At 44.0% G+C, this 25,103-nt stretch overlaps 2 protein-coding genes across 5 annotated transcripts in view; both read left to right on the plus strand.

Annotated features, from left to right (window-relative positions):
- Ahrr (aryl-hydrocarbon receptor repressor) overlaps positions 1-3,850 on the plus strand; it is a 95,602-nt gene extending 91,752 nt beyond the window's left edge. Inside the window, exon 11 of one of the 2 annotated variants that reach the window (XM_087580354.1) lies at positions 2,289-3,850. In XM_087580354.1, the coding sequence (XP_087436480.1) occupies positions 2,289-2,469 (181 nt within the window). In that variant the 3' untranslated portion in view covers positions 2,470-3,850. 2 annotated transcript variants of the gene reach the window in all.
- Positions 3,851-6,475: 2,625 nt separating this feature from the next.
- Exoc3 (exocyst complex component 3) overlaps positions 6,476-25,103 on the plus strand; it is a 30,818-nt gene continuing 12,190 nt past the window's right edge. The window contains exons 1-6 of one of the 3 annotated variants that reach the window (XM_087630939.1): positions 6,476-7,130; positions 8,020-8,210; positions 14,023-14,242; positions 20,131-20,812; positions 23,381-23,498; positions 24,260-24,385. In XM_087630939.1, coding sequence (XP_087487065.1) covers positions 8,037-8,210; positions 14,023-14,242; positions 20,131-20,812; positions 23,381-23,498; positions 24,260-24,385 — 1,320 coding nt within the window. In that variant the 5' untranslated portion in view covers positions 6,476-7,130; positions 8,020-8,036. 3 annotated transcript variants of the gene reach the window in all.

The following is a 25,103-nucleotide window of genomic DNA, read 5'->3' on the forward strand; positions in this document are numbered from 1 at the left end:
AATATCATATAGTATCATTTTAGTCATGATCATATGACTGGTGTACGGCATTCACCCGTGCCCAGAGATGCCTTCCTGGAGCAAGGAGAGCAGCTGCCTGGGGACCTAGGGGCCAAAGAAAGCAAGATAGAGCACGCGAGGCTTTTCACTGGTCCCTTGGACTAACAACAGGCGGCTAAAAAGGTCAATATGGTCTGGGAAGATCTGAAGCTGCCTTTGGGATTTAACTGGTATCATACTAAGTTGTCATCCACTCGTAGAGAGGCTGGGCCCCTAAAGGGGTAAGAGTATGGCTTCTGTGCTATGTCCAATGGCTGTCTTTTCTCTGAAGGGACAGAGAAGAGGACGATCAGAAGCACATACTAAGGAGATCCCCTGGTGCCCGGGGGCAGAGGGAGATGCACAAGTACAGCTATGGCTTGGAGACACCAGTACACTTGAGGCACCTGGACTGGAGCACAGAGCAGCGAAGTCAGGAGGGCACTACCAAGCTAACTCGGCAGCCCAGTAAGAGTGAGCCATCCACATGCCTGGTGCCCCATGGTTCCTGTGTGCCCTACCCTGGAAGTCAAGGCATGTTCAGTGCCAGCAACATGGCTTCTTTCAGGGAGTCCCTAGACCATCCCACTGGTACCTACTGCAGTCAGATGAACAGACCCTTGCCAGATATCCACCAGGGCCAGGTGGATCCTTCCACCTGTCATATCCCCCAGGGAAGTCTGGGCTCTAGGATCCCTCTGTCTGGAATGCAGTGCTTCACCGCCAGGGGATTTTCTACAGAGGATGCAAAATTGCCCAGCTTGCCAGTGAACATAGGCACCCCGTGCAATCCAGTATTGTCACTGGAAGTGCCAATCAAGATGGAGAACGAATCTGGGTCCCAGGATATAGTTGAAGCCAGCACAACTAGCTGTGTGTGGCTGGGAACCGGCGACATGACCAGAAGACATCTGGTTGGTTTCCCTGCCAGGATGCATCTGAAAACAGAGCCTGACTATAGGCAGCAGGTCTGTACCCCACACCGTGGGCATGGTATGCTGGGGACTAATCCCCACAGCAGAGACACTGTGGGGTCCTGTAGGGAGCATGCTCCTCTTTACTCTGCACACTGCACCTGCCTGAGTCCAGAGCCTCCTCATCACCTCTTCATGTGTAGCCACAGTGAAAGTCAGCATCCCTCCTTGGACCAAGACTGCAGAGCTCCTATTGTTAAGCGTGAGCCTCTGGACTCACCATCATGGGCTGCTCCTGGTCATGTGACTGTGCCCAGGATGTTCCCTAAGAATGCCTCTATAACTGTGATCCCATCCAAAGGATCTGATGGGATTTTCCTACCCTAGAGTTGCTGCTCTGCTGGAAATTCAGTCCTTGGATAATGGAACATGGTCAGATATTCTTATAGTGATACTCTTTACAGAACTCAGTGAGTGAGGCTGAGATTTCCTGTGTGTAGCCTAGCAACAGAGCATTCTGAATCACATAGGACTTCAGAGAATTCTCGTGCATAAACCTCAATCTGCTCAAGTGGACAGCATTTCACTTTGAGAAGCTAAAATGTTTAAGGAAGTAGCTAACAGTATTCTATGCTGGGCAGAGCTCGACTGATGGTCAAAGTGATGTGTTTCTGGTGTCCAAGCTTGCTATACCTCCTGCCTGTGTGCAGCAGGAATTCTGAGGCTATTAGTCAGAAACTGAGGCCATACTTTGTACGATGATAGTCAGGGAAATATCCTATACCATGGAGATTTTTGTGGGTCACTGAGCATGGTTTATGTACCTGCGTCCCTGAGTACATCATATAAAGAGGTTACAGTATCTAGGCCAGGAACCAGAGGAGCACAGCACACAGAAAAGAGTGAAGCCATACTGATGAAGAGACATTGCCCAGGCAACCGTTCCTAGCCCAGGGAGACTTAGGGATGAAAAGGCAGCCAGTGTTTGTTGGAATTGTAAAGACAATGCACTCTGATTGTAGGAAATGTGGGTATCATGTATAAACAGAAAGGAAGAGTCATCAGGAACCACAGCAAAATGACTGTGGCTGGGGGTGCAGTAGAGAATGCTCCAAGGGAGGGCTTAGACCAGAAATCCTGTGCCATCAGCACAGGATCAACTGAACAGGAAAAGGCTCTGCTTGTCTGTTTGGTTCAAAGTCTTCCTCAGGGAATTATGACATCCATCTCTGATGCTACTTCCTCTGAGGTCTTAGGAATAGCAGGAGCTTGCTGGAAAGGCCTATGGCTAATTCTACTAGGTAGTCTCTTCAGCATAGATTTTCTTTCCCTTAGCCATGACTCCAGGATACCATTGCTCGGCCACTGGCTTAGTGAAAGAAGATGTCTGGAGATGCCTATCACCTTATTGGAATCAGGTTGGGTGGGCCGGACTAGGTCTTCTGCCCAGTTTTTGAGCTGTCTGGCTTTCAAGAAGACTCACCATGGGACAAAAACACAACTAAAGATCTGCTAGAACTGAGAATACTCACTGTGAGAGCCCAGGGCCTTGTGCTCTCTCTGTCCCTTGGCCCACAGAGGACTTTCAAAGGGCAAGATAGGGGCTGTGCTGTCACAGATGTAAGGCATGCACATACCTCCAGTCCAGCTTCCCCGTTACCTAAAGCCTGAAGCCAGCATGGTGTCCCAGCTCTTCCTCCTATGCCCAGCCACCTGTATCCCTCCTCTCCTCAAACTGCCCCAGTCCCAGCTTATACATTTCTGCTAAGCATAGCATACCCTATGGGTATTAATGACTAACAACAGGTAGAATTCGCATTTTCCTCAACACTTCCTGTTCTAAGGACATGCTCAACCACTCAAGTGTCTGCCATTGTATTTCTCTGTGAAAGTACTTAGCTATGTTCCCATGCTAAGCAACACTCATTGTCCTATACACTTCCCCTACAAGGAGCAGAGAACACAGCAGACTGTTACATTGCAATGTATACAACATTTACAGAGTGTCCTGGAGCCAGTGAAAGAAAGCTAGGGAAAGGGTCCTTGAAGGTGGAATTCAGAGACATAATTAGACATGGTGGCATGCATTTCAGCACTTAAGAGACTGAAGCAGACGATGAACCATTCAAGCCTATATCAGACCTTGTCTCAAACAAAATAAAACAAAGTGCATTACTACACATTTATCAATTTTAGCCAGATCTCCATCCTCTTTGTATGTAATCAAAGAAGGGCTATGCCCCTAGTGAAGCCCATATGTTGTCTGCTCAGGTACTCTGAACGTTTCAGATGGACCTCATCTGCACTCCTGCGGGGATGACTGACCATATGTGGCAGCTCAACTGGGACCTGGGTTTCCCTGCAGGTCAGGCTTTGTGGACCTGAGTTCTGCACTTGGATGTCATTTCAGCAGATCTTGTATTTGAGGGGGCACCACATCACACGGCGAGCTTGGGTACCTGGTGCCAGTTCTGTCTAAGGACGCTCAAACCTCCCAGACCTGCACTTTGGCTCATTCATCACGAGCCTCCAGTCAGCTTGCACAGGAAGGAACCGAGGTCGTCCCTACTCTAGCATCTCACCATATGCACTGACTCCAGGCTCATGCTTTTTGTGATAGCTAGCTTTTACCTATATGGCTAAAAATTATCCAAGATTAAATACAATGAGAGATGGGCTGGGGAGGAATAAATACATAGTGCCCTATAGTTTCAGTTCCTGCTGGGGAAAGTCCTCAAGATCTGGACCCAGTGAACTTTAAGCATACACTGCAGCCCAGCTGTCCGTGCTCTCTTCCTGGTGCTCTGTTTGAACAGAGAATACAACTGCATTTCTCATGCGGTGGTTTGTACTGCATTGGCAAAACCTGTGTAAAATAAACCTCATGTTTCCATGCATTTCGTGTGAGACTGTGTGTCTTTTCCTTCAGAGAATGTTTTAGATTCACATTCTAGGATGGCAGAAGGGGATAATAAATGTAAAAAGTTGAAAGGTTAAAATTAAGAGCTGGGCTTGGGTCCTCTGCTCTCACTGGGGGTCAGGACCCCCTCATGTGCCCAGGACGCCCCAGACCCACACTGCCTGTGAAGAGTGAGGAAGGCACGGCAGGGGGATCTTTCCATTCAAGGATATTTTTATCCTGCAATAAATACCACATTTTGGGCTCTTTTTCTTTATGCCCTATGTGCTTTGTATTTTCACAAAGGTCTCTGCAGCTTTTGACAAATCCTAGGCAATTTGATGCTAATGTCAATATCCACAATTTTTTCCAGGCTTAATTGGCCATTGTGAGAAAACTTCCTCCACTTCTAACCCCTTTGTTTCCTTATGCTTTAAATTTCTTCTTACAACAGTTACAACTTGTTTAATCCACTTACTTGCACATATTTCTACTTTCCACTCTGTTCTCAATTCTGCAGTATCAAGTCTCCCCTTCCCCACTTTCTCTGCTGTCTGAAATCCTCCATGTTCTCTTCCTTTTCTCCCTTCTACTTGTTTGGAAGCTGCACCTCTCTATCTTTGGTGCACATTTAATAACATCTACTGTGTAGCTCATCAAGAAGTCTGGCCTCTGAGAACGAGAACAGGTTTGGGCCACATCAAGGCTCAACTTCTACGGAGATTGAGGGGGCCCAAAAGGAGCCCGTCTAGAATTTCTTTGCCAAAGGCTAGGCCTTTGTACTACTCTTCAGGTTGAGGACTCTTCCTAAGTGGCAGTCTTCTCTACTCCAGGGCCAGCATAGCCATCTCCAGGATAGATCATTTCTGCTGTTTGAGTTTCTGAAGCCACCCATTCACCAAGGAAGCTCTGAGGTGATCATCTGGGTTTCTAGAGGGAGTCTCTGTCTGTTCTTCACCATTGGAACACATGTCTTCTCCCTTTCTCTGGGTGGGTGTAAAAATGGCTTTGGGGACACTCTTCCCAGGGCAGCAGAACTGTTAGTCACTGCTTCATTTTTTTCCTTCCCTACCTTGGTCCTGGTTATTCCTATGCCTGCCTATGAACTCTCCTGTACATTCAAAAGTATGCTTAGCATATTCAAACAATGACCCCCAAGTGTTCCCTGAGCTCTGTCACTCTGTGGCTTGCCAAACACTAAACCCAATTTTTTTTTTCTGAGCTGAGGACTGAACCCAGGGCTTTGTGCTTGCTAGGCAACCGCTCTACCACTGAGCTAAATCCCCAACCCCTAAGCCCAAGATTCTTATTTTATTTATTCATTATTATGTTTTTAGTTGAAAGGAAACAAGTTGAGCCCTTTCCTGAAGCAGTTCACCCGTAACTAGGCTAGTTAACTGAATCTGTTAGGGAACACCATGGCTAAACACTCCCCTACATAATGAGTAGTAGATTAGGGTTAGATATAAGGTAACCAAGAAAAACTGCAGCCTTGTCTTGGTAGCTGTGCCTCCAGACTTTGCAGTTAAAACACTCATGATGCTGAAATTCTTCCTGTTTTATCTCAAACTAAGTGGCCAGGGCACTTTCCCAGTTGCAACTCCTACACTAAGGTCTGCATCTTCAAAAGACTGACTTCATCGTATAATTTGCATTGTGGTTATGACAGGTTACCTACATTGTTCTTTCATTGGCTGAAGACCTGCCCCATCATCCACTGACTTGGGAGATCCAGACTTTGTAGTGATGTTATGGGTAGGCACACAACTTAACAAAAGTGTATGCAGAAAAGGGGGGTGGGGAGACCTGTCAGGGCAGAGTTGTCATACCTGATGGGTGAGTGGAAGAATCTAAACCCGCCAAGAATTTACTAAAAGTTCATACCAGGGTAGGAAAGTCTGTGGGTCTGCAGAGGTAGGGGAACCACGTTTCTGGCTGTTTTAGGTGCCGCGGCGACCTGATGCTTCACTGCTTCCTTCGGCTGGAGGAATTCCATCAGTTGCTTTTTTGGCTTGTGGTTTTTTTTTTTTTTTTTTTTTTGGTTCTTTTTTTCGGAGCTGGGGACCGAACCCAGGGCCTTGCGCTTCCTAGGTAAGCGCTCTACCACTGAGCTAAATCCCCAGCCCCTTGTTTTTGTTTTCTTCGTAGCTTCTATGTGCTGTGTAAGCAGCTACCAGCAGCAGCCACTCTCGGTGGCTCCACTGTCCTGAACACTCGAAATCTAATAGCAGTCAGAAACCTCTGGGGAATGAGGGCAAAGACAGCAAGAAGAAATAAATACACGAAATATAAGTAGTGGAACCTTGAACACAAGACACAGTTAAGAGACGGAGAAGTGTGGCGAGACCAAGGTAGCTACAGGGAGGAGCTGAACAAGGGCAAACCTAAGCAGGTGAAAAGGGTGGGTACGGCAGATGCTACTAAGAAAAGAGGGGCGACAGAGGGCCAAACGTGAAAGGGCGGAGCCAGGCCTGAATCCGTAATTCTTGATCCTGAGACTGTGTCACCAGGAACAGGACAAATTCGCAAAGAATCTACCGAAAGACGTCCTTCACAACGCCTTCCAGGTTACCCAGGTCCCGTCCTTCCGCCCAGACGCCGGAAACGGAACTGACCACGCTGCACACTTCCGGTCCGGCTCCGGGAGGTGGAAGCAGCTGCGCGGATGGTGAGGAAGCTCTGCTTTGACAGCTTTGGGTCACCGTGCGGTGGGCGGGGCGCTGGGCCCTCAACTCTGGCACAGTGTACCCCTCAGTGGGTTTGTCCTTGGCGAGGGACAGCATCGGCCGACGTTTCTGGCGGGAAGCGACATTCTCTGCTGTGGGTCCCTGGGCGGGTTTGGGTTTGTCCTCCGTGTGCGTCCCCACCCCCTATCCCCGCCTTGGTCCCTTCTGCTTCTACCCTCAGAGTTCCCTTTTGCCCCTGAGACCGGAAATCTGACAGTCCTTTAGCTGCCTTTGGATACAGATTTGGTGGCGATCCCGCATTGTTTGCTTGTTTTTGTTTTTTTTGTTTTTGTTTTTGTTTTTTTGTCCGCTCTCCTTTTGCATCTGGCTTGTAACACTGCCATTGCCTTTCACCTGCCAGCGGGAGTGGTTGGATATTGAGTTTAATACCTAGCCCTGTAAACAGAATTATACAAGTTTTAATGTTGGGAATGCTGAGAATAACTAAAGAGAAAAACAAACAAACAAAAAAACAAAGCCTGCAATGAATCAGCCCCGTTAGAAGTGGTTGTGGAATCCTGTTTCTGTGGCCTGCTCAGATTTTCTTTTTGGGTATGTGTAATTTTATAGTCAGATGATGGAGGTAGTTTTCGAAATGCTGTTCCATTTGAATGAAAAATGCAAAGAGAGAGATACACAGGGAGAAGTTACATGACTGAAAACGCACAGTGGATTTTAGTGGTTTTCTGAAACTGCATGGGAATAGGGAGTTCCAGAAGGTTGGCCTTTATCACATCTGTGGATGTTGAGTAGCTGAAATCAAAGGGAATAATGTTATTAATTCCCTCATTTGCTGGATAAGTCATCAATTAGCCTGTGTAGGTCCATGACTAGGATAGTATGGGATCTCAGCCTAAAGGCTGATTGACCTAGTATCTGAACATCTGTGCTTAAGGGGAACAAACTACTCAAGTAAGGACAATATGTACCTTTTGCTGTCTTCCCTTTGTTTTTAGAGGTGTTAAAAAGTAAGAAGTGGAATCTTGGGTATCCAGAACAGTAGAAAGGGAGTCCTAAAACTCGTGTTTGCCCACTGGACTGCTGAGGTGTATGTAATAGTTGCTGTCTTCCAGTGACGACCCCATGGGCATGGGAAGCAATGGGCTGAAAGCTCTAGGAATGAAAAGCTGATCTTTCATAGGGCTAAGAATTGTGTTGGAGATGCCTTTGACATAGTCCCTATATAAATATTCTCTGTGTGTGACTGTCTTGCACCTGTGAGATATCCATGCATCTCTCTGTTAAGGTAAACTCTTCCCGCAATTGAATTCTAAAGATTTGCAGTTTTGTTAAGGAGTTTATGACCCAAGTTCAGCTTTCATTTCTGGTTTACTAATTTAAATATAGAAATTCTCCATTAGTTACACGGTGATCACATGACCTTTGCATACGTGTGGAGTCATCACTTCATTTTAACATCCCCTCTCCTTTGTGTATGTAGTGTACCTGTGGTATGACATGTGCAAAGATTCTGCCTGCTTTTCGACTATGAAGGAGACAGACCTGGAGGCTGTTGCAACAGCAGTCCAAAGGGTGGCTGGGATGCTTCAGCGCCCAGACCAGCTGGACAAAGTGGAGCAGTATCGCAGAAGGGAGGCTCGGAAGAAGGCCTCTGTGGAGGCCAGGCTAAAGGTAAGATAGAAATGATGGTACAGAGTCGTTTGTCTTACGTTTCTGCTCCCCACTACCCTGCTTGCCTCCAGCCCTATTATATGAATATTTTTCTCAACTGAGGTTTTCTCCTCTCAGATGACTATATATATATATACATATATATATATATATGTATATATATATATATATATATATATATATATATATATATAAAGAGAGAGAGAGAGAGAGTGTGTGTGTGTGTGTGTGTGATGAAAGGAAACCTGGTATTTTTGTCTTCTCTCTTACTGTTTTCTCTAGTTCCTTTCATTTGGATCAGACGTGCTCAACCTGTAGATACTGATTCCTTTGGGGGTCGAGTGACCCTTCACAGAGGTCAGTCCCCTAAGACCACCAGAAAACACATATTTACATTACAATTCATAATAATAACAATAGTACAGTTACGAAGTAGCAAGGAGCTGGGTGGTGGTGGTGCACATCTTTAATACCAGCACTTGGGAGGCAGAGGCAGGTGAATCTCTGTAAGTTCAAGGCCATCCTGTTCTTTAGAGCAAGTTCCAGGACAGCCAAGGCTGTACAAAGAGATTCTGTCTCGAAAACCTACCAACCAGCCAACCTACCAAACAAAACAAAGTAGCAACAAAAATAATTTTATGGTTGGGGTCACCACACCGTGAATAACTGCATTAAAGGGCTGCAGCATTAATAAGGTTGAGAACCACTGCTCTAGCCTCTTTTCACGCTTTTCTTCACAGCTCATAACCCCCTTTAGCTTTTATGGTGTGCTTTTCTCTGTGTGTACTTAAATCTAGTTTCTACAGTTCTGAAAGAAAGCATGCAGGATTTGTTTTTCTGAGTCTGACTTATTTAATGAAAATGATCTCTAGTTTTTCTCATCTATTTTTCTGCAAAGGACTTAATTTCCTCTTTCTTCACAGTTGGATAAAATTCTATTGTGTACTTTATCCATTCATCTGTTGATGGACTTCTAGGCAGTTCTGTGTCTTGGCTCTTGTGACCAGTACAGCGATAAGCACAGATGTGCTTGTAGTACCTCTTTGGCTTGTGACTTACTCTTGGATATATACCTGGGGGCGATGAAGCTGGTTGGTTTGGTAGTTTTCTGTTTTGAAGATACCTCCATACTGATTTCATTGGCTACCCCAGTTTACAGCCTAACCAACAGTGTGTAAAGAAGGTTCCCCTCCCCCACATCATTCTTACCATTTGTTGACATTTGTTCTACTTAACAAACAACAACAAAAATTTTCTTTTTAGATTCACTTATTTCATTCTATGTATATGAGTGTTGTGTCTGCAGGTACGCACATGTACCATATGCCTATCTGGCGTCTACAGAGGTCAGAAGAGGGCATTAGGTGCCCCCAGAAACTGGAGTTGGGGATGGTTGTGAGCCACCATGTGGGTGCTGGGGACTGAAGCCAGAACTACAGGGCAGGAAGTGCTCTGGATCACCAAGCCATCCCCCTGGCTCCCACGTTTTGTTTTTGTCTTTTTTAATGATAGCCATTATGATTGGAGTGAGGTAGAATATTAATGCACTTTTATCTATCAATTTCTGCTTGTTTGATTGAGTGTGTGTGTGTGTGTGTGTGTGTGTGTGTGTGTGTGTGTGTGATGTTTTTAGACAAGATATCACTGTGCACTTCCTGGCTGGCTTTGTACTCCTGCGTAGCCCAACTGACCTCAAATTCACAGTAGTTCTTCTGCTTTAGGGCTTGAATGCTGACTTTACAGTTGTGTGTCACCACACCTACACTCAGTATAGCTTTACTTGCATTTTCCTAAAGGATAATGTGGAACATTTTTCATGGGTCTTATTTTTTTGTTTTTGGCCATTTGCATTATTTCTTCTTTTGAGAGCTGTGTGTTCAATTTGTTTGCTTGTTAATGGAGATTTGAGAGTGTGTGTGTGTGTGTGTGTGTGTGTGTGTGTGTGTGTGTGTGTGTGTTGAAATTTTGAGTTCTTTATGGATGGTAGGTATTAATTCCCTGTTAGATACAGAGAAGGCAAAAATCTGTTTTGCAGGCTGACTCTCCATTGTTTTGGTTGTATCGTTGGCTGTTTAGAAGCTTTTATTTCTTGCTGTTCTGTTTGTCAACTCTTAGCGATTATTTCATGAGCATATTTGACTTCTTTTCAAGTCTTCTTTGCCCATGCTTATAGCTTACACTGTTTCTCTGTTTTCCTGTAGCGTTTCAGGTCTTACGTTAAGGTCTTTGTCCATTTTTTAATTGATTTTTGTGCAAGTGAGTTACAGGGATCTAGTTTTATTCTTCTGCATGTGGATACTGAGTTTCTCCAGCACTGTTTTAAAGAGGGTATCTTTCCAACTATGGTTTTGATACCTTTATCAAAAACTAGATGGTTGTAGTTGTAATGCATTTTCTTTCTTTCCTGGATCTTTAACCTGTTCCATTGGTCTGGGGGTCAGTTTTCGTGTCAGCACCATGCTGGTTTTGTGTTTTGGCTTAGTAGTATAATCTGAGAACAAGACATGTAACACCTAAAATATTCTTTTTCCTGCTTAGAATTGATTTGAATATATTTTGAAGTCTTGCGCTTCTATAACAATTATAGGATTGCTTTTTCTTACTGCTTTGTTTTTACATATCTCTTAGCTCTTTGAGAGTTTTCAGTTGTCTGCAATGTGGTATGGAGTTTGATCTCTCTGACTCTTATCAGATCCATTTCCATTTCTCTATCCAACCAACGTTGTGTCCTTCTAAAAAAAGAAAAACAACAACCTTCCAAAACCAGTTTCTGCTGCTCAGACATTCTTAGATGTATGCTACTGTATGACTACTGGCGTGTAGTCAGCTTACCAAGTGTCAGGTTCTTAGAGAAAACTGAGCTTTCTTTCCCAGCAGGTAACAGTTGCTAACCTCTCTACTGCTAGTCATGGGACTGTGTACCCCGCTCCCTCCATATGCTGGAATTCAGTCTGGTTTGGGCTTGCACAGGTGTCGTGCATGCTGTCAAAGCCACCGAGTTCATATGTGCAGCTGCTCTACTGTATCTAGATGTGTCTGTGTGACCATTCACTGCCTCTGGCCCTTACACACTGTCTGTCACCTCTTCCGCAATGGTCCCTGACTGAACTTTTTTTGAGGCGGTGGTGTTAGATACAGTAGATATGTTCCCTTTAGGCTGAGCATTCTACACTTTTTTATTCTCGGCACCTTGGCTAGTTGTGCGTTTCTGCGTTAAACGTCATCCTCTGAAAGTGAAAGCTGCTCAGGTGAGGATGGAGGAATGCGTGGATCTACTGTGTGAAGAAAGTCAGTGGGAATCGATTTTAACACTGTCCCTCTAGCAAAATAATAGTAAGTTCTCTTCTGAGGCCTGTGAGCTCTTTACCCATGGGCCCTCGGCTCAACAGTGATGCCGGGGCGAGAATTATCATGTGGAGCTGCGTTTAAATCCAAGCAATGGGTTTAATGAGTGTTTTGTTAGTAATTTTATTTCCTCTACGTTTACCAGGAAGGTTGGTCTATTGCAGTTTTTTTTTTTTTTTTTTTTTTGGTTCTTTTTTTCGGAGCTGGGGACCGAACCCAGGGCCTTGCGCTTCCTAGGTAAGCGCTCTACCACTGAGCTAAATCCCCAGCCCCTATTGCAGTTTTCTTTGTTGTTGTTGTTGTATCCTTAGACTACTGCTGTGTCTTCACAGGATGATTTTGGTAGGGTTTCTTTTCTGCTTTCTGAAATAGTTTGAGGAGTGTTGGTATTAGCTCTTGAGTTGAATGAGGAATCGATCTGTCTAGATCTTGTTTGGCCACTCTCTACTACTTCTATCTCGTGATTTGTTTCAGGCGTGTTTGTTTATGTTCCTTGATGTAATTTGGGTAGGTCATCTGTATTTAGTAATTTATTCATTTCTTAGATCTTGCAGTTTGGGACCATAGCATTAAATTATTCCCTAATGAGCCTTTGGATTTCCTTGGTATGTATTGTCCGTCCCCTTGCCGTCTCCAATTTTTATTAATTTGGGCCTTTGTTCCCATCTGGGTTATTTTGTCAATCTTTCTTTGTTTTTCCAAAGAACTAACTCTTTGGTTGACTCTATGTATTGCCATTTTAATTTCCATTGTATTAATTTCATCCTGATCATAATCTTTATTATTTTTTGCTGTTTCAATTTACCTTGTTCTTGTTTTTCTAAGATCCTGAATTAGATCCTTAGTTAATAAGATTGTGATATCTGATTTTTTTCATGTAGACATTTAAAGCTGTGAACTTTTCTTAAGATAGCTTTAGCTGTATCCTAAAGGTTCTGATAAACTGCTTTTATTTTCATTTACAAAGCATTTTTAAATTTCTCCTCTGATTTTTTTATGACCTACTGATTGTTCGAGGTTATTTTACTTAGTCTCCCAATTATTTTTATATTATCTGTGATCTGTCTTGCTGTTGATTGCTTATTTTATTCCATTGTGATCTAATAAGATATAAGAAATTATTTGAATTTTTTGTATTTGTTAAAACAAACTTACTATATGGACTAAAAAGGGATCTGTGTTGGAGAAAGTTCCATAGTTTGATGAGAAAAATGTATATTATTCAGATGTTGGCTTGAATACTTTGTAAAATCAGGTGTGTCTGACCTGTTATTACGTGACGCTGTGAATGCAGCCCAACATAAAATACTAAGGTCATATAAAAACATCAAGTTATAAAAGCGCCATTGTGAAGCTGAGTGCTAGCTTTGTAGGTCAGATTCATTTGCAGTGCCAGTGAATTCGGCCTGCCTGTGTGTAGATGAGCTTTAAGTCCGTTTGCTCTTTGGTGAAATTTAACAATAAGGTTTCCTTATTGATTTTTAGTCTAGATGACCTATCGATAACAGTGGGATTTTTAATTAAATGATTATTGAAGTTATCAGGGCCTGTCTACCCCTTTGTATCTAGTAGTATTTTATAAAATCATGAGACCCGTTATTTGGTACGTTTATTCACAATTGTTATATCTTCTTGATGGATTGTTCCTTAATTAATAATACGGATTGGTCCTTATGTCTTATGACTAGTTTTGGTTTTAAAACTACTTAATCAGATCTCAGAATAGTGGCCTCATTTTTTGTTTGAAGTCTACTTTACTCTATTTAAGTCAAGCTAAGGACCTTCTTTTCAGCTTTTCTTTGTTCTAAAGTAAATCAGCTTCTGTCCTTCATTCTCAGTCTATGACTATCCTTGCCCAGGAAGTGTGATTCTTGAAGATAATAGACACTTGGATCTTGGGGTGTGTGTGTGTGTGTGTGTGTGTGTGTGTGTGTGTGTCCCCGTCCAGTCTGTTAATTTGTGTCTTTTATTTGGAGAATGAAGATTGTTTTTTATTGAGTGTTGAGAGCAGTTTGCTGGTTACTGTAATTTTGTTGGTTATTTTTCTTGTCACTTGGGCTGTTTGGTCTTTGCTTTCTCCCCATCCAAGTAGGGTTTGCAGGTTCACGGAGCTGGATATAATCGAATCTTTATTCCCCTTTGTTAATCTATTCCTTTTGAAATTTATTCCTTTCTGTAATCTCCTGAACGAAACTGCCTTTTTCTCTGCTTTCTGCTTATGAATCTTTTTAAATATTGTTTTACCTTTAAAATATAACATTGTTTTCTTCCCAGGCAGTATTATAAAACAAAAAAGTTACTGTACGAGCCATTAAATTATTCTCTTGTCTTTTTTTCTCCCTAAAATTGGTGTGTTTGTCCCCCTTAAATGTTTCTTTCTGAACGTGATCCTCCCTGGAAAACTATTCCTCAGGAAATCATGTATGGCTGTCATTGGCTCTGCTTACCTGCGTGGTATCTCCTTTAGGCCGCAATCCAGTCTCAACTAGATGGCGTCCGCACAGGCCTAAGCCAACTGCACAATGCACTGAATGATGTCAAGGATATCCAGCAGTCACTGGCTGATGTGAGCAAGGACTGGAGGCAGAGCATCAACACCATCGAGAGTCTCAAGGACGTAAAAGACGCAGTGGTGCAGCACAGCCAGCTGGCTGCAGCTGTGGAGAACCTCAAGAACATATTCTCTGGTGAGTGCAGCTAGGAGAGGGGAACTGGGGGAGGGTTTGGGTGGTTCTAGAACACTCATGATGGTGCCTTCCCATATACATGCTTGCCTTTCCTCCAAGCACTGGTCTGTGAGATGAGTGCAGACAGACCAGCATTTCGTTGCGATGTATTTTTCAGGCTTTTCCTTGAGTGCACAGCAAGCTTGATCCTGCCTGCTCACGTAACGTCTCTGAACATGAATGGAAGGGTCAGTTGAGCAGGTGTAAATAAGGACAGGCAGAGAGAATGCTGATCTGTGTCAGGGCAGGGCACACACGGACACTGCAGAGCCAGTGTGGTTAGCTGTGGATGAGTGACGAGGAGTCTACTGAACAAGAGTGGAGGTAGAAGGGCCTGCTCCTTAGAGGGGCAGCTCCATGGGCAGGATGGGGGGCAGGCCCTGAGACAGAGGGTCTTGGAGAACAACAGGTCTTAAGCTGGGACAAGTAAGTGCACAGGCCAGGGGCCAGGAGTCTCGCAGTGTGACAGTAGGGCTGTGAGGAGAAGAGGCGGAGGGCTGGCTGACTGGCCAGAGCCGTCTCTTTGGTACTGCGTTATGGAATGCAGAATGTTCCACAGCTCATTGATGTCAGCTGTCTCTAGTCACGAACGTTTCAGTGTCTAGAAAAGTCTCCAGAAACATGGGAGCTACTTCTCTAAGTGTTTGGCCAATTCATTAGTGATGTGACTAGGCTAGGGCTTTTCTTTACAGAGAGATCTGTTCAGCTTTTCCACTGCTTTGCTTTTCAGTCTGGTAAGTTTTATTTCCAGGAATTTGTTTGATCTGGGTTGCCAAATTTCCTGGTAGTTTTTCAGTCTCTTTTTCAATTTCTTAAAAATTAGTAATAATATTCCTACTTTTGTATTTTAATTAGAATCTCTTCTCTTAGACCATTTGAGCTAAGGGTTTGCCAGTTTCCTTAATCTTTTCAAAGGACTCTATTGGTTTCTCTGTTGGTTTATATATACTCTGTTGTTTATCTGTATTCTGATCTCTATTACTTCCTTTCTTTTAGCTTTGGGTTTGGTTATTCTCTTTTTTTAAAGATTCATTTATTTTATGTGTGTGTTTGTCTACATGTATGTATGTATGTATGTATGTATGTGTGCCATATTCATGCCTAGGGCCTGCAGAAGTCAGAAAAGGGCACTGGAGTCCCTGTAACTGGAATTGTAGGTAGTGGTGAGCCTCTGCGTGGGTGCTGGGAACTGAATTGGGTTCTCTGTAAGAACAGCCCTCTGTTAACCACCGAACCACCTCTTTAACCATCTCCTTTTTTTTCAGCTTCTTAAGTTGTGAAGTTGGGTTGTTAGTTTAAGAACTTTCTTCTTTTTTTTTAATTTATTTTTTTATTAATTATTTATTTACATTTCAAATGTTATCCCCCTTCCCGGTTTCCCCTCCACAAGCACCCCACCCTATTCCACTTCCCCTTTACCCACCCATCCATTCCCACCTCACCCCTCTAGCATCCTCCTTCTCTGGGGCATTAGTCCTTCACAGGACTAAGCGCATCCCCTCCGGCTGAGGCCAGACAAGGCAGTCCTGTGCTGGGTATGTAGCAGGGGCCAAGGAGCAGCCCATGTGTGCTCTTTTGTTGGTCTCTGTGGAGCTCTGAGGGGTCCGGTTAGTTGACACTGTGGTTCTTCCTGTGGGGCTGTAATCCCCTTCAGCTCCTTCAGTCCTTCTCCTAACTTCCATAGTGGTCCTCGAGCTCAGTCCAGTGGTTGACTGTAAGTATCTCAGGGACAGCCTTGTTAAGCTCCTGTCTGTAAGCACAGTATAGCATCAGCAATAGTGTTAGGCATTGCTGTCCCCCATGAGGTGGATCCTGAGTGGGGCCTGTCACTGTACTGCCTTCCCCTCAGTCTCTGCTCTACGTTTGTCCCTGCATTTCCTTTAGGCAAGAACAATTCTGGGTCAAAAATGTTGAGATGAGTGGGTAGCCCCGTCCCTCGCCTGGGCGCCATGTCTGTCTACGGGAGGTGGCCTCTTCAGGTTCCTCCTCCCCACTGTAGGGCATTCATCTAAGGTCCCTCCCTTTGAGTCCTGAGACTCGTGTCCCAGGTCTGTAGTACATTCTGGAGGGTACACCCACCTCTACCTTTATAAGATTAGATTTGAGTTTATTTTCTTGCGATTCAGATGTGCTAGAATCTTTGCTGTGGTAGGATAGATGGGTCCCGGTGATTCAGATGTGTTAGAATCTTTGCTGTGGTAAGATAGCTGGGTCCCAGTGATTCAGATGTGCTAGAATCTTTGCTGTGGTAGGATAGCTGGGTCCCAGTGATTCAGATGTGCTAGAATCTTTGCTGTGGTAGGATAGCTGGGTCCCAGTGATTCAGATGTGTTAGAATCTTTGCTGTGGTAGGATAGCTGGGTCCCAGTGATTCAGATGTGTTAGAATTTTTGCTGTGGTAGGATAGCTGGGTCCCAGTGATTCAGATGTGCTAGAATCTTTGCTGTGGTAGGATAGCTGGGTCCCAGTGATTCAGATGTGCTAGAATCTTTGCTGTGGTAGGATAGCTGGGTCCCAGTGATTCAGATGTGCTAGAATCTTTGCTGTGGTAGGATAGCTGGGTCCCAGTGATTCAGATGTGTTAGAATTTTTGCTGTGGTAGGATAGCTGGGTCCCAGTGATTCAGATGTGCTAGAATCTTTGCTGTGGTAGGATAGCTGGGTCCCAGTGATTCAGATGTGCTAGAATCTTTGCTGTGGTAGGATAGCTGGGTCCCAGTGATTCAGATGTGCTAGAATCTTTGCTGTGGTAGGATAGCTGGGTCCCGGTGATTCAGATGTGTTAGAATCTTTGCTGTGGTAGGAAAGCTGGGTCCCAGTGATTCAGATGTGTTAGAATCTTTGCTGTGGTAGGATAGCTGGGTCCTGGTGGTACCATAGTGTCCAGGCTTTGATGGTGTTTTTATGCCGGCCCTTACCCATCTGGTCTTCCACGAACAGAAATGACTCAGAGAGCTACATCAACAAAAGTCCACCAAAGCATGGATGACTGCTCATACAAGCTGGAATCTCAGAGCACGTTGCACAGCCTTCAGGCAGCTCAACGGGTTAGAGTGTCTTTCCAGATGGCTTGGTTAATCTTTGTTTCTTCCAGGGCCCCTGCTGGCCTTTTGTCCTTCTGGGCAATTCAGCAGGTCTCCTTGCATATGGACTGAGAGTCCCTGTTTTTTTCTTTATTGCATAGATCCTCTGTTCACACACGCTCCGCTTGTTTTGTCCTCATTGAGAGAAGGCACCGTCTCCCGTGATCTGTACAGAGCTGTGCCTCTCCCTTCAGTTTTGTCAGGTTTTGCCTCATATGTTCTTGTAGTCTGTTTGAGATGCAGCGATGATAATAATTGTCGTAACTGTATAACTGTACCATCTTGTTAACAGACCCCTCTGTTACATCCTCCTTCAGTCAAGCTGTTTTGTCTCGTGTAACAGTGCTCTTGACCCTTTCCATTGCCATTTGCACAGGCAGTCTTCTGTGGACATGTATGGTTGAATCATGTATGAACCACATGTATGGTTGTATACATGTGGTTCTCCTACATGTATACATATGCACTGTATACATGATTAGTGCTCAGAGAGGTCAGGAGACAGCGCAGGACCCCTTGGAACTAGAGTTGTAGATGGTTGTGAGGGTTACAGATGGATGCTGGGAACTGAATCCAGGTTCTCTGGAACAGCAGCAAGTGCTCTTAAACACGGAGTTATCTTTCTAGCCCATGATTAAATCATTTTTAAAATACTTTTTCTGCCATCTATTTTGATTGGGGAGTTTAAACTGCTTATAGTTAAAATAATTACTGATTTTTTTGTCCCTTATATCACATACTATAGTTTTCTATGTTTTCTAATGGAATACTTAAATTACATTTTTTCTTTTTGTTTTGTGTATTTAGATATTTTCTTTGTAGTCACTGTAGTGTTATTGCCTCCAGATTGAATTTATACTATCGCAAATTCACCCACCTGTAAAAACTTTATTTCTATATAACTTCATCCCACTCCACCTCACTTTCTCCTTTATACCTTTTATATGTCCAAAAACAAACTGATACTCTATTAGTTTTCCAGATCAGATAGAAAACAAAGTATTAGGTTAAATACGTGCACTTGTATTTACTTTTATTGAGGTTTTTCCTACTTTGTTTTATTTTATTTTTTTTTTTTCTTTTTTTTCGGGGCTGGGGACCGAACCCAGGGCCTTGCACTCGCTAGGCAAGCGCTCTACCACTGAGCTAAATCCCCAACCCCTACTTTGTTTTATTTGAGTTTTATTTTATTTGTGTTTTGAGATGTTCCCCAGCTGGTCATGAACTTGCTATAAAGCTAAATATGACTTGAGTTCTTGATTCTCCTTCCTCTACACCACAACTGCTTGGAACTACGGGTGCATGTCACCATTCCTGGCTGGAATTTCTTTGCAACTCTCAGTTATTGTCATTTTACAAGTTACTGTCTGTCTAATGTCTTTTCTTTTTCCCCACAGGATTCCCTCTAGTGTGTCCTACACACAGGTCTAACTATAAAGGTTTTTCAGCTTTCTCTTATTTTGGAATCCTAATTTCTCACTCACTTTTGAACGATAGTATTGCTGGATAAAAGATTCTTAGTGACAGTGGGGCTCGGTGGCTCACAATTGTTAGTTCAGCATGTGAGGGCTGAGGTAGGAAGATTATTGCATGTCTGAGTTCGGTGTGGGCTACAGATTGAGAACCTGTCTCAGAGAATAATAAAAAAGAAGAAAGAAAAAAAGAAGAAAAGCCATTGCTAGTTGATAGTATTTTTTTAGTACTTTCAGTGTATCTAAAAATATTTTTTAATATTAAATACAATGTATTTAGTGCCAGATACATCTGGCATCCAAAATTTTTGATAAGAAATTTACTAGTGACACTCTTTAGGGTACCTGTTCTGATACAAGTGTCTTCTCTCACTGCTGTCACAGCGCCATGACCTAGTGTGGGCCCCTGACTTGCAGGTTCACTGCCTTGCTTGATGACATGTTCACATCTTCTTCTGTCTACCATCTTCTTCCCTGGAGGCCACCACAGTATACATGCTGGCCTGCCTTACAGGTCTATGGGTTCTTCTGGGCTCTGTCTACTTTCTTTAGCCTTTTTCCTTCTGTTCCTGGTAATTGCCAGAGCCTCTCTTAACAGTTTCGGTTCCACCTCCTGCCTGCTCAAATTCCCCTTGTGCCCACTTCAGTTAAATGGTTGTTTTAACGTTTGTGTCTAGTAGACCTGCCGTCAGGTCTTTTCTGAAGCAGGCGTACTGATTTATTTTTGAGTATTTATTGAGTGTGGCATGCTCGTAGTGTTCTTTGTGGTTTTGCTTTAGGCATTTGATTCTAACATTCTAAGCCTGGGTCCTGGAACCTGCCTAAGCATACGTAGGGATACATGCACACACATGGGTGCTTTTGAATGTCCTTATCTGTTAGACTTCCAAAGGGATAGAAAGAAAATCAGAGAAAGGAAGGTAGCCATTCTCCTTATTTCCTGGAATTTACCTCAGTAATGGTGGCTATAAAACAGAGGCAGCAGTCAATAATCAGAACACACATGAAGCATGGTTTTTTTTCTGAAGCCTACGTTAGCTCTGGAAAGATGGTGTCCACTGCCTTAGACAAACAGAGCATATGTAGCTGAATGGACCATAATTACTCCATTTCCATCAGGCCTTTTATATCTAAGTTTGTGAAAATTGCCAGTCTTCCACAGACTCAAGAGTTCAAAACCATCATTAGGATCTGTCAGGGCTGCTGTCCAGGTAGGAAGATGGACACCAGGTGCCTCCTGCTTTACCTGCTGTCATCTCTGTGTTTTCACTGAGTCAACTTGTACCTTTTTCTAGTGCCTGAGATTGTGAGGGAGACCCAAGATCTCATCGAGCAAGGGGCTCTCCTGCAGGCCCACCGGAAGCTAATGGATCTGGAGTGCTCCCGGGATGGGCTAATGTGTGAGCAGTACCGCATGGACAGTGGGAACAAACGGGACATGACCCTCATTCATGGCTACTTCGGTAGCACACAGGGGCTCTCTGACGAGCTGGCCAAGCAGCTATGGATGGTGCTGCAAAGATCGCTGGTCACTGTCCGCCGGGATCCCACCTTGCTGGTCTCCGTGGTCAGGATCATTGAAAGGGAAGAAAAAATTGACAGGCGGATACTTGATCGAAAAAAGCAAACTGGGTTTGTTCCTCCTGGAAGGCCCAAAAACTGGAAGGAAAAAATGTTTGCCGTCTTGGACAGAACTGTGACGACTAGAATCGAAGGCACGCAGGCGGACACCAGAGAATCTGACAAGATGTGGCTCGTGCGCCACCTGGAGATCATTAGGAAGTACGTCCTGGATGACCTCGTCATCGCCAAGAACCTGCTGGTGCAGTGCTTCCCTCCTCACTATGACATCTTTAAGAACCTCCTGAGCATGTACCACCAGGCCTTGAGCATTCGGATGCAGGACCTCGCCTCAGAGGACCTTGAGGCCAACGAGATTGTGAGCCTCTTGACCTGGGTCCTAAATACCTACACCAGGTAGAACTGATTTTATGCCTATGTGTCTTTTTATCTAGAAACTTCTTTTGTTCTGCTTTTGCACACTAACCAACAGTTTACAAATGGTTTCATGCATTTTAAGCCTCTTTCTGGCTTGTGAAGGTCTTTCTGTTCTGCCTGTTGGTGACTTATCCTTGAGGCCGAGCTAGCCTGTCACGTGGGTACGATTTTCCTCCATGGTCTCCCCCGTCTCCCTTGAGCTCTCTGTTGTGGACCCGGTGTTGATTATTTTCTGTGCTCACAGCGTGTATTCTTCACAGTGACTCCCTGGGACAAGTATAGTTTTGGGACATTTTATAGGTTGGGAGCACATAGCCCTAGGAAATTCAGTGACTTTTTCAGAGTCACCAGGCTGATGAAGAGATCACCAGGCTTTCTTTCCCACCAGTACACTGTAATGGTTAGTCATTCACGTACAAACAGTTGTACGCCATCTTAGCAGCCCATAACTGTAGTTCCCAAACTCAAGAGCCTGAGTAGGAAGACGGTCTGAGCACAGCCTGAAAAGAATAGCAGGACCTATCTTAAAGAAGTAGCCACAAGAATATATAGAAAGTATGTAAACTGTATAGAAAAGTCAGTTACTCCGTTTGCATTGCTGCGTGAGACCATCGGTTTTTGTTTTTTGTTTTTTTTTTTTTTTGGTTCTATTTTTTTTTCGGAGCTGGGGACCGAACCCAGGGCCTTGCGCTTCCTAGGCAAGCACTCTACCACTGAGCTAAATCCCCAACCCCTAGACCATCGTTTTATGTGAAGGAACTGAGTCACTTTTGCATGAAGTAGTTAAAGGTGGACTTTGAAAAACATGTCAGTGGGAGGCTATCATGAGATGCTTTAAGATTAAATTAAATTGGTTACTAATTATTATTGGAAATTAAAGTGGTTATTAATTTTAACTTTTAAGAATAGAAAACAGTGATGAATAATATACTGACTGTCTTTATTTTGACCTTCTTGTCACCGTGGAGAGAGCGCGTGACTTTAACAGCGAGGATTATTTTGTATGTGTGTGGTTTGACCGTTTACAGTGGAGCGGTTCCATACCTCAGCACAGAGAGCTGTGAGCAGGATGAAGTTGTAGGCATGGATGATAAGCATTACTAGGTAATCTTTAAAACCCGTGTACTTTATTATTTATTACTCTTAATCGTATGGAGGTATGGATGTGTCCACGTACAGTTATGTGTATGTGAGTGCAGGCGCCTTCAGGCGCCAGAGCTGTTGGGTTCTCTGAAACTGGAATTACAAATGGTTGTGCGCTGCCTGCCATGGGTGCTGAGAAGTGAACTCAGATCATCAGAAGAACAGCAAGTGTTCTTAGCCACTGAGCCATCTCTCCAGCCCTGCTATTTTATAGCATTTATACGTATGGCTGGAATTTATGCCTTTGCCACTTTATGAGGTCCAAATAACCACCATTATTCCGTTCTGTCGCCTTTCATGTTGTATAGCCTAGACCATCGTATGCCATGTGTCCTAGACTGTTGTGAACCCAGTCACATGTACACGAGACAGGTGGTACACAGTGACCACCTCCATTTGGTGGCTGAGGTACAGAGGGGATGATATTTTTACTTCTCATGGCTGGCAGCAGGGGGAGAAAGATTCAAAGCTGGAGCCTGGGTTCTTACCCAGATCAGTATACTGGACTGCGATGTGTGTTCATGGAACTTGGCAGGTCTCTGGCTTAGATTTGTTTCTCTTGAGCCATGCTGAAAGTGTCTTTGCACTTAAGAGTTCTCTTCACATTGATCATGTGTGCTTTACTACACTGGGCCCTGGAGAAGGTAAGCCATTTTTCCACTGGAAACACAGAGCATTGAGGTTTTGGTTACAGATAACCGTTTTTGTGAAGTTCTTTTTCACTCAGAAGGAATGCTATTCCAATATATATTTGAGTGTGTAGTATAATGCTATAGGTGTTTTGAGTGATGAGTCCTAGACTTTGGTGAGCCCAGTTGCATGCACAAATATATTTTCTATGAAACTTAGCATGTTTCCCTGCCCTCTGCACAGTAAAATGAATGTTATCTTTCTTTACTTTCAAACGTCTCCTTCAATAACATTTATCTCTTGCCTTAGTCTCACCCTCCTGTAGGAATTACTTTCATGACAGTGCTTAGTGTTCCAAATAACAGTACTTGTCCATTGTCTTCTTAATGAAGTGTGATGATTGGATAATTTCTGTTTGTATGGTCCTGACCTCAGCTCTAGAGCACAGCGAGTTAAGACAGACAGACCTTTGTGGACTACTTCCTGCATTTGAGTGCAAGCCCCCTGTGCATCTGGCACAATGTGAAGAGGCCATATTGAGATTACCTAAGTGACTGTATAGCCTGCATGGTGACATCATGGAGTGACTCAAAGACTTGACTTTTCATTCTGTGTTTTCCATGTATGAGCCCTGCTGTTCTTCCTGACTTTGTGGAAGTGTCAGCACTGAGATCTCTAGGGTGTGCGTTCACATGTCTAGCTGAACAGTAGACTCCCTTGAGAGTGTTTGAGTGTCCGCTGTGGTTTGCCGCTTACACCTGCTTTTCACTGCAGTGCAGAGATGATGGGGAATGTGGAGCTGGCCCCAGAGGTGGACGTTAATGCCCTGGAACCGCTCCTCTCACCAAACGTGGTCTCTGAGCTGCTCGACACATACATGTCAACACTCACGGTGAGTAGAATTGGGTTGCAGGGCCAGAACGTGCTGTGGCGGTTGTCTGTCTGTAATGTGGTGAGACACCTGAGCTAGCTCTCCTCAGTAGACTAGCCATCCCTCAAATGGTCTGGGCATGTCCACTTTCTGTAAGACTCTGGCCTGGGTCTGGAGCTTATATGAATGGATTTCACAAATACACGAAGCTTTTCTGCTGGAGGAGCCAACCTCTGCCAGCCATTTGCCTGGCAAGGCTATGAACCAATTCATACTGTGTTCCAGGGTGGGGTGACAATTTGAGGACCAAGGGGCCAGTCTCACATGAGACTCAGAACCATTAGACAGCCTCAGTAAGAGGGAATAGTAAACAAGATGGCATCTGAGCTCCCTCTGAGAGTCCCTGAGGTCTGCAGAGCTGTGTTCTGCTGTGGCCTGAGATGACTGGGCTAACGAGTCTGTTCTCTAATGTCCTAGGCCTAACCATCAGATGCTGGACATCTGGTTTTGTCCTCCAGCATAATGTTCACCAATAGCCCTCTTGATCCTTTCCCTCTTTATCTATAGTTAGTGTTTTGGTGGTCCACATATGAAAAGACCAGCATGAGCGCTGCACCCCAGTGAACTGCATGAGAAGAGCCTGCTCTAGCAGGCTCTGTGCTTGGAAGCAAGGATTGCTGTGCAAAGCTGTATCTAGTCTGTGCAGCTTACAAGAGCTACCGAGAGGATGTTGGTATAACTCAGAGCTTGTTCTTTCCTTTCCCATAATATCAAACTCCTAGTCCAACATCATTGCCTGGCTTCGGAAAGCACTGGAGACAGACAAGAAAGACTGGAGCAAAGAGACGGAGCCGGAAGCAGACCAGGACGGCTATTATCAGACGACACTTCCTGCCATTGTATTCCAGGTATAAGCCCTATTAAAGGTCCGGGGGCCCATGTGGTTAATAGGATCCGTTGGCTTCATAGACAGCCAATATCTTAGACTTCATAAAGTAGATGTAAGAACATGCTTTCCCTGATACCTCTGTCTCTGCTTTCTAGAGCTAAAGAAACTGAGGCTCAGACTTACACTTACCAAGTAGTGTTACCCAGAGTCGCTTGAGATCTTTTTGGGTCTGCACTAGAGGTTAATTCTATTGGTTGTACCTGGTGCTCCTGTTCTGCGCTCTTTTACGTTCCATGCTGGGAAATGGTCAAGACTTGTCTTCAGAGTGCCACATAATTAAGTTTAATCTCGCACATAAGTGCACATAACCATCCTCCTGGCCCCACCTCTTTGTCAGCCCTCTGGTCACTTTATCACCGCATGGTTATAATGAAAGGGTAAATATTTCCCTGTGCTAGAACTCCAACTGAAGGTAATTAGTAAAATGTGTGCTAGGCTTTTTTCCCCACTGGAAAAATTGTTTAACTCCATTGTTTTTCAGATACTTTTATTTTTGTCTTTGAATTTGGACTATTCCAACTGCCAGATAATTTTTTTTATTAATTATATACTTTCTTTTTTGAGATTATAATATAATTGCATCATTTCCTCCTTCCATTTTCTCCTTCCAGACTGTCCCATATACCCTCCTTATTGTCTTTCAAATTCATGGCCTCTTTTTTTATTAATTGGTGTTA

The sequence above is a fragment of the Rattus norvegicus genome, chromosome 1 (assembly GCF_021556685.1).
Source record: "Rattus norvegicus strain SHRSP/BbbUtx chromosome 1, alternate assembly SHRSP_T2T, whole genome shotgun sequence".
Taxonomy (NCBI): domain Eukaryota; kingdom Metazoa; phylum Chordata; class Mammalia; order Rodentia; family Muridae; genus Rattus; species Rattus norvegicus.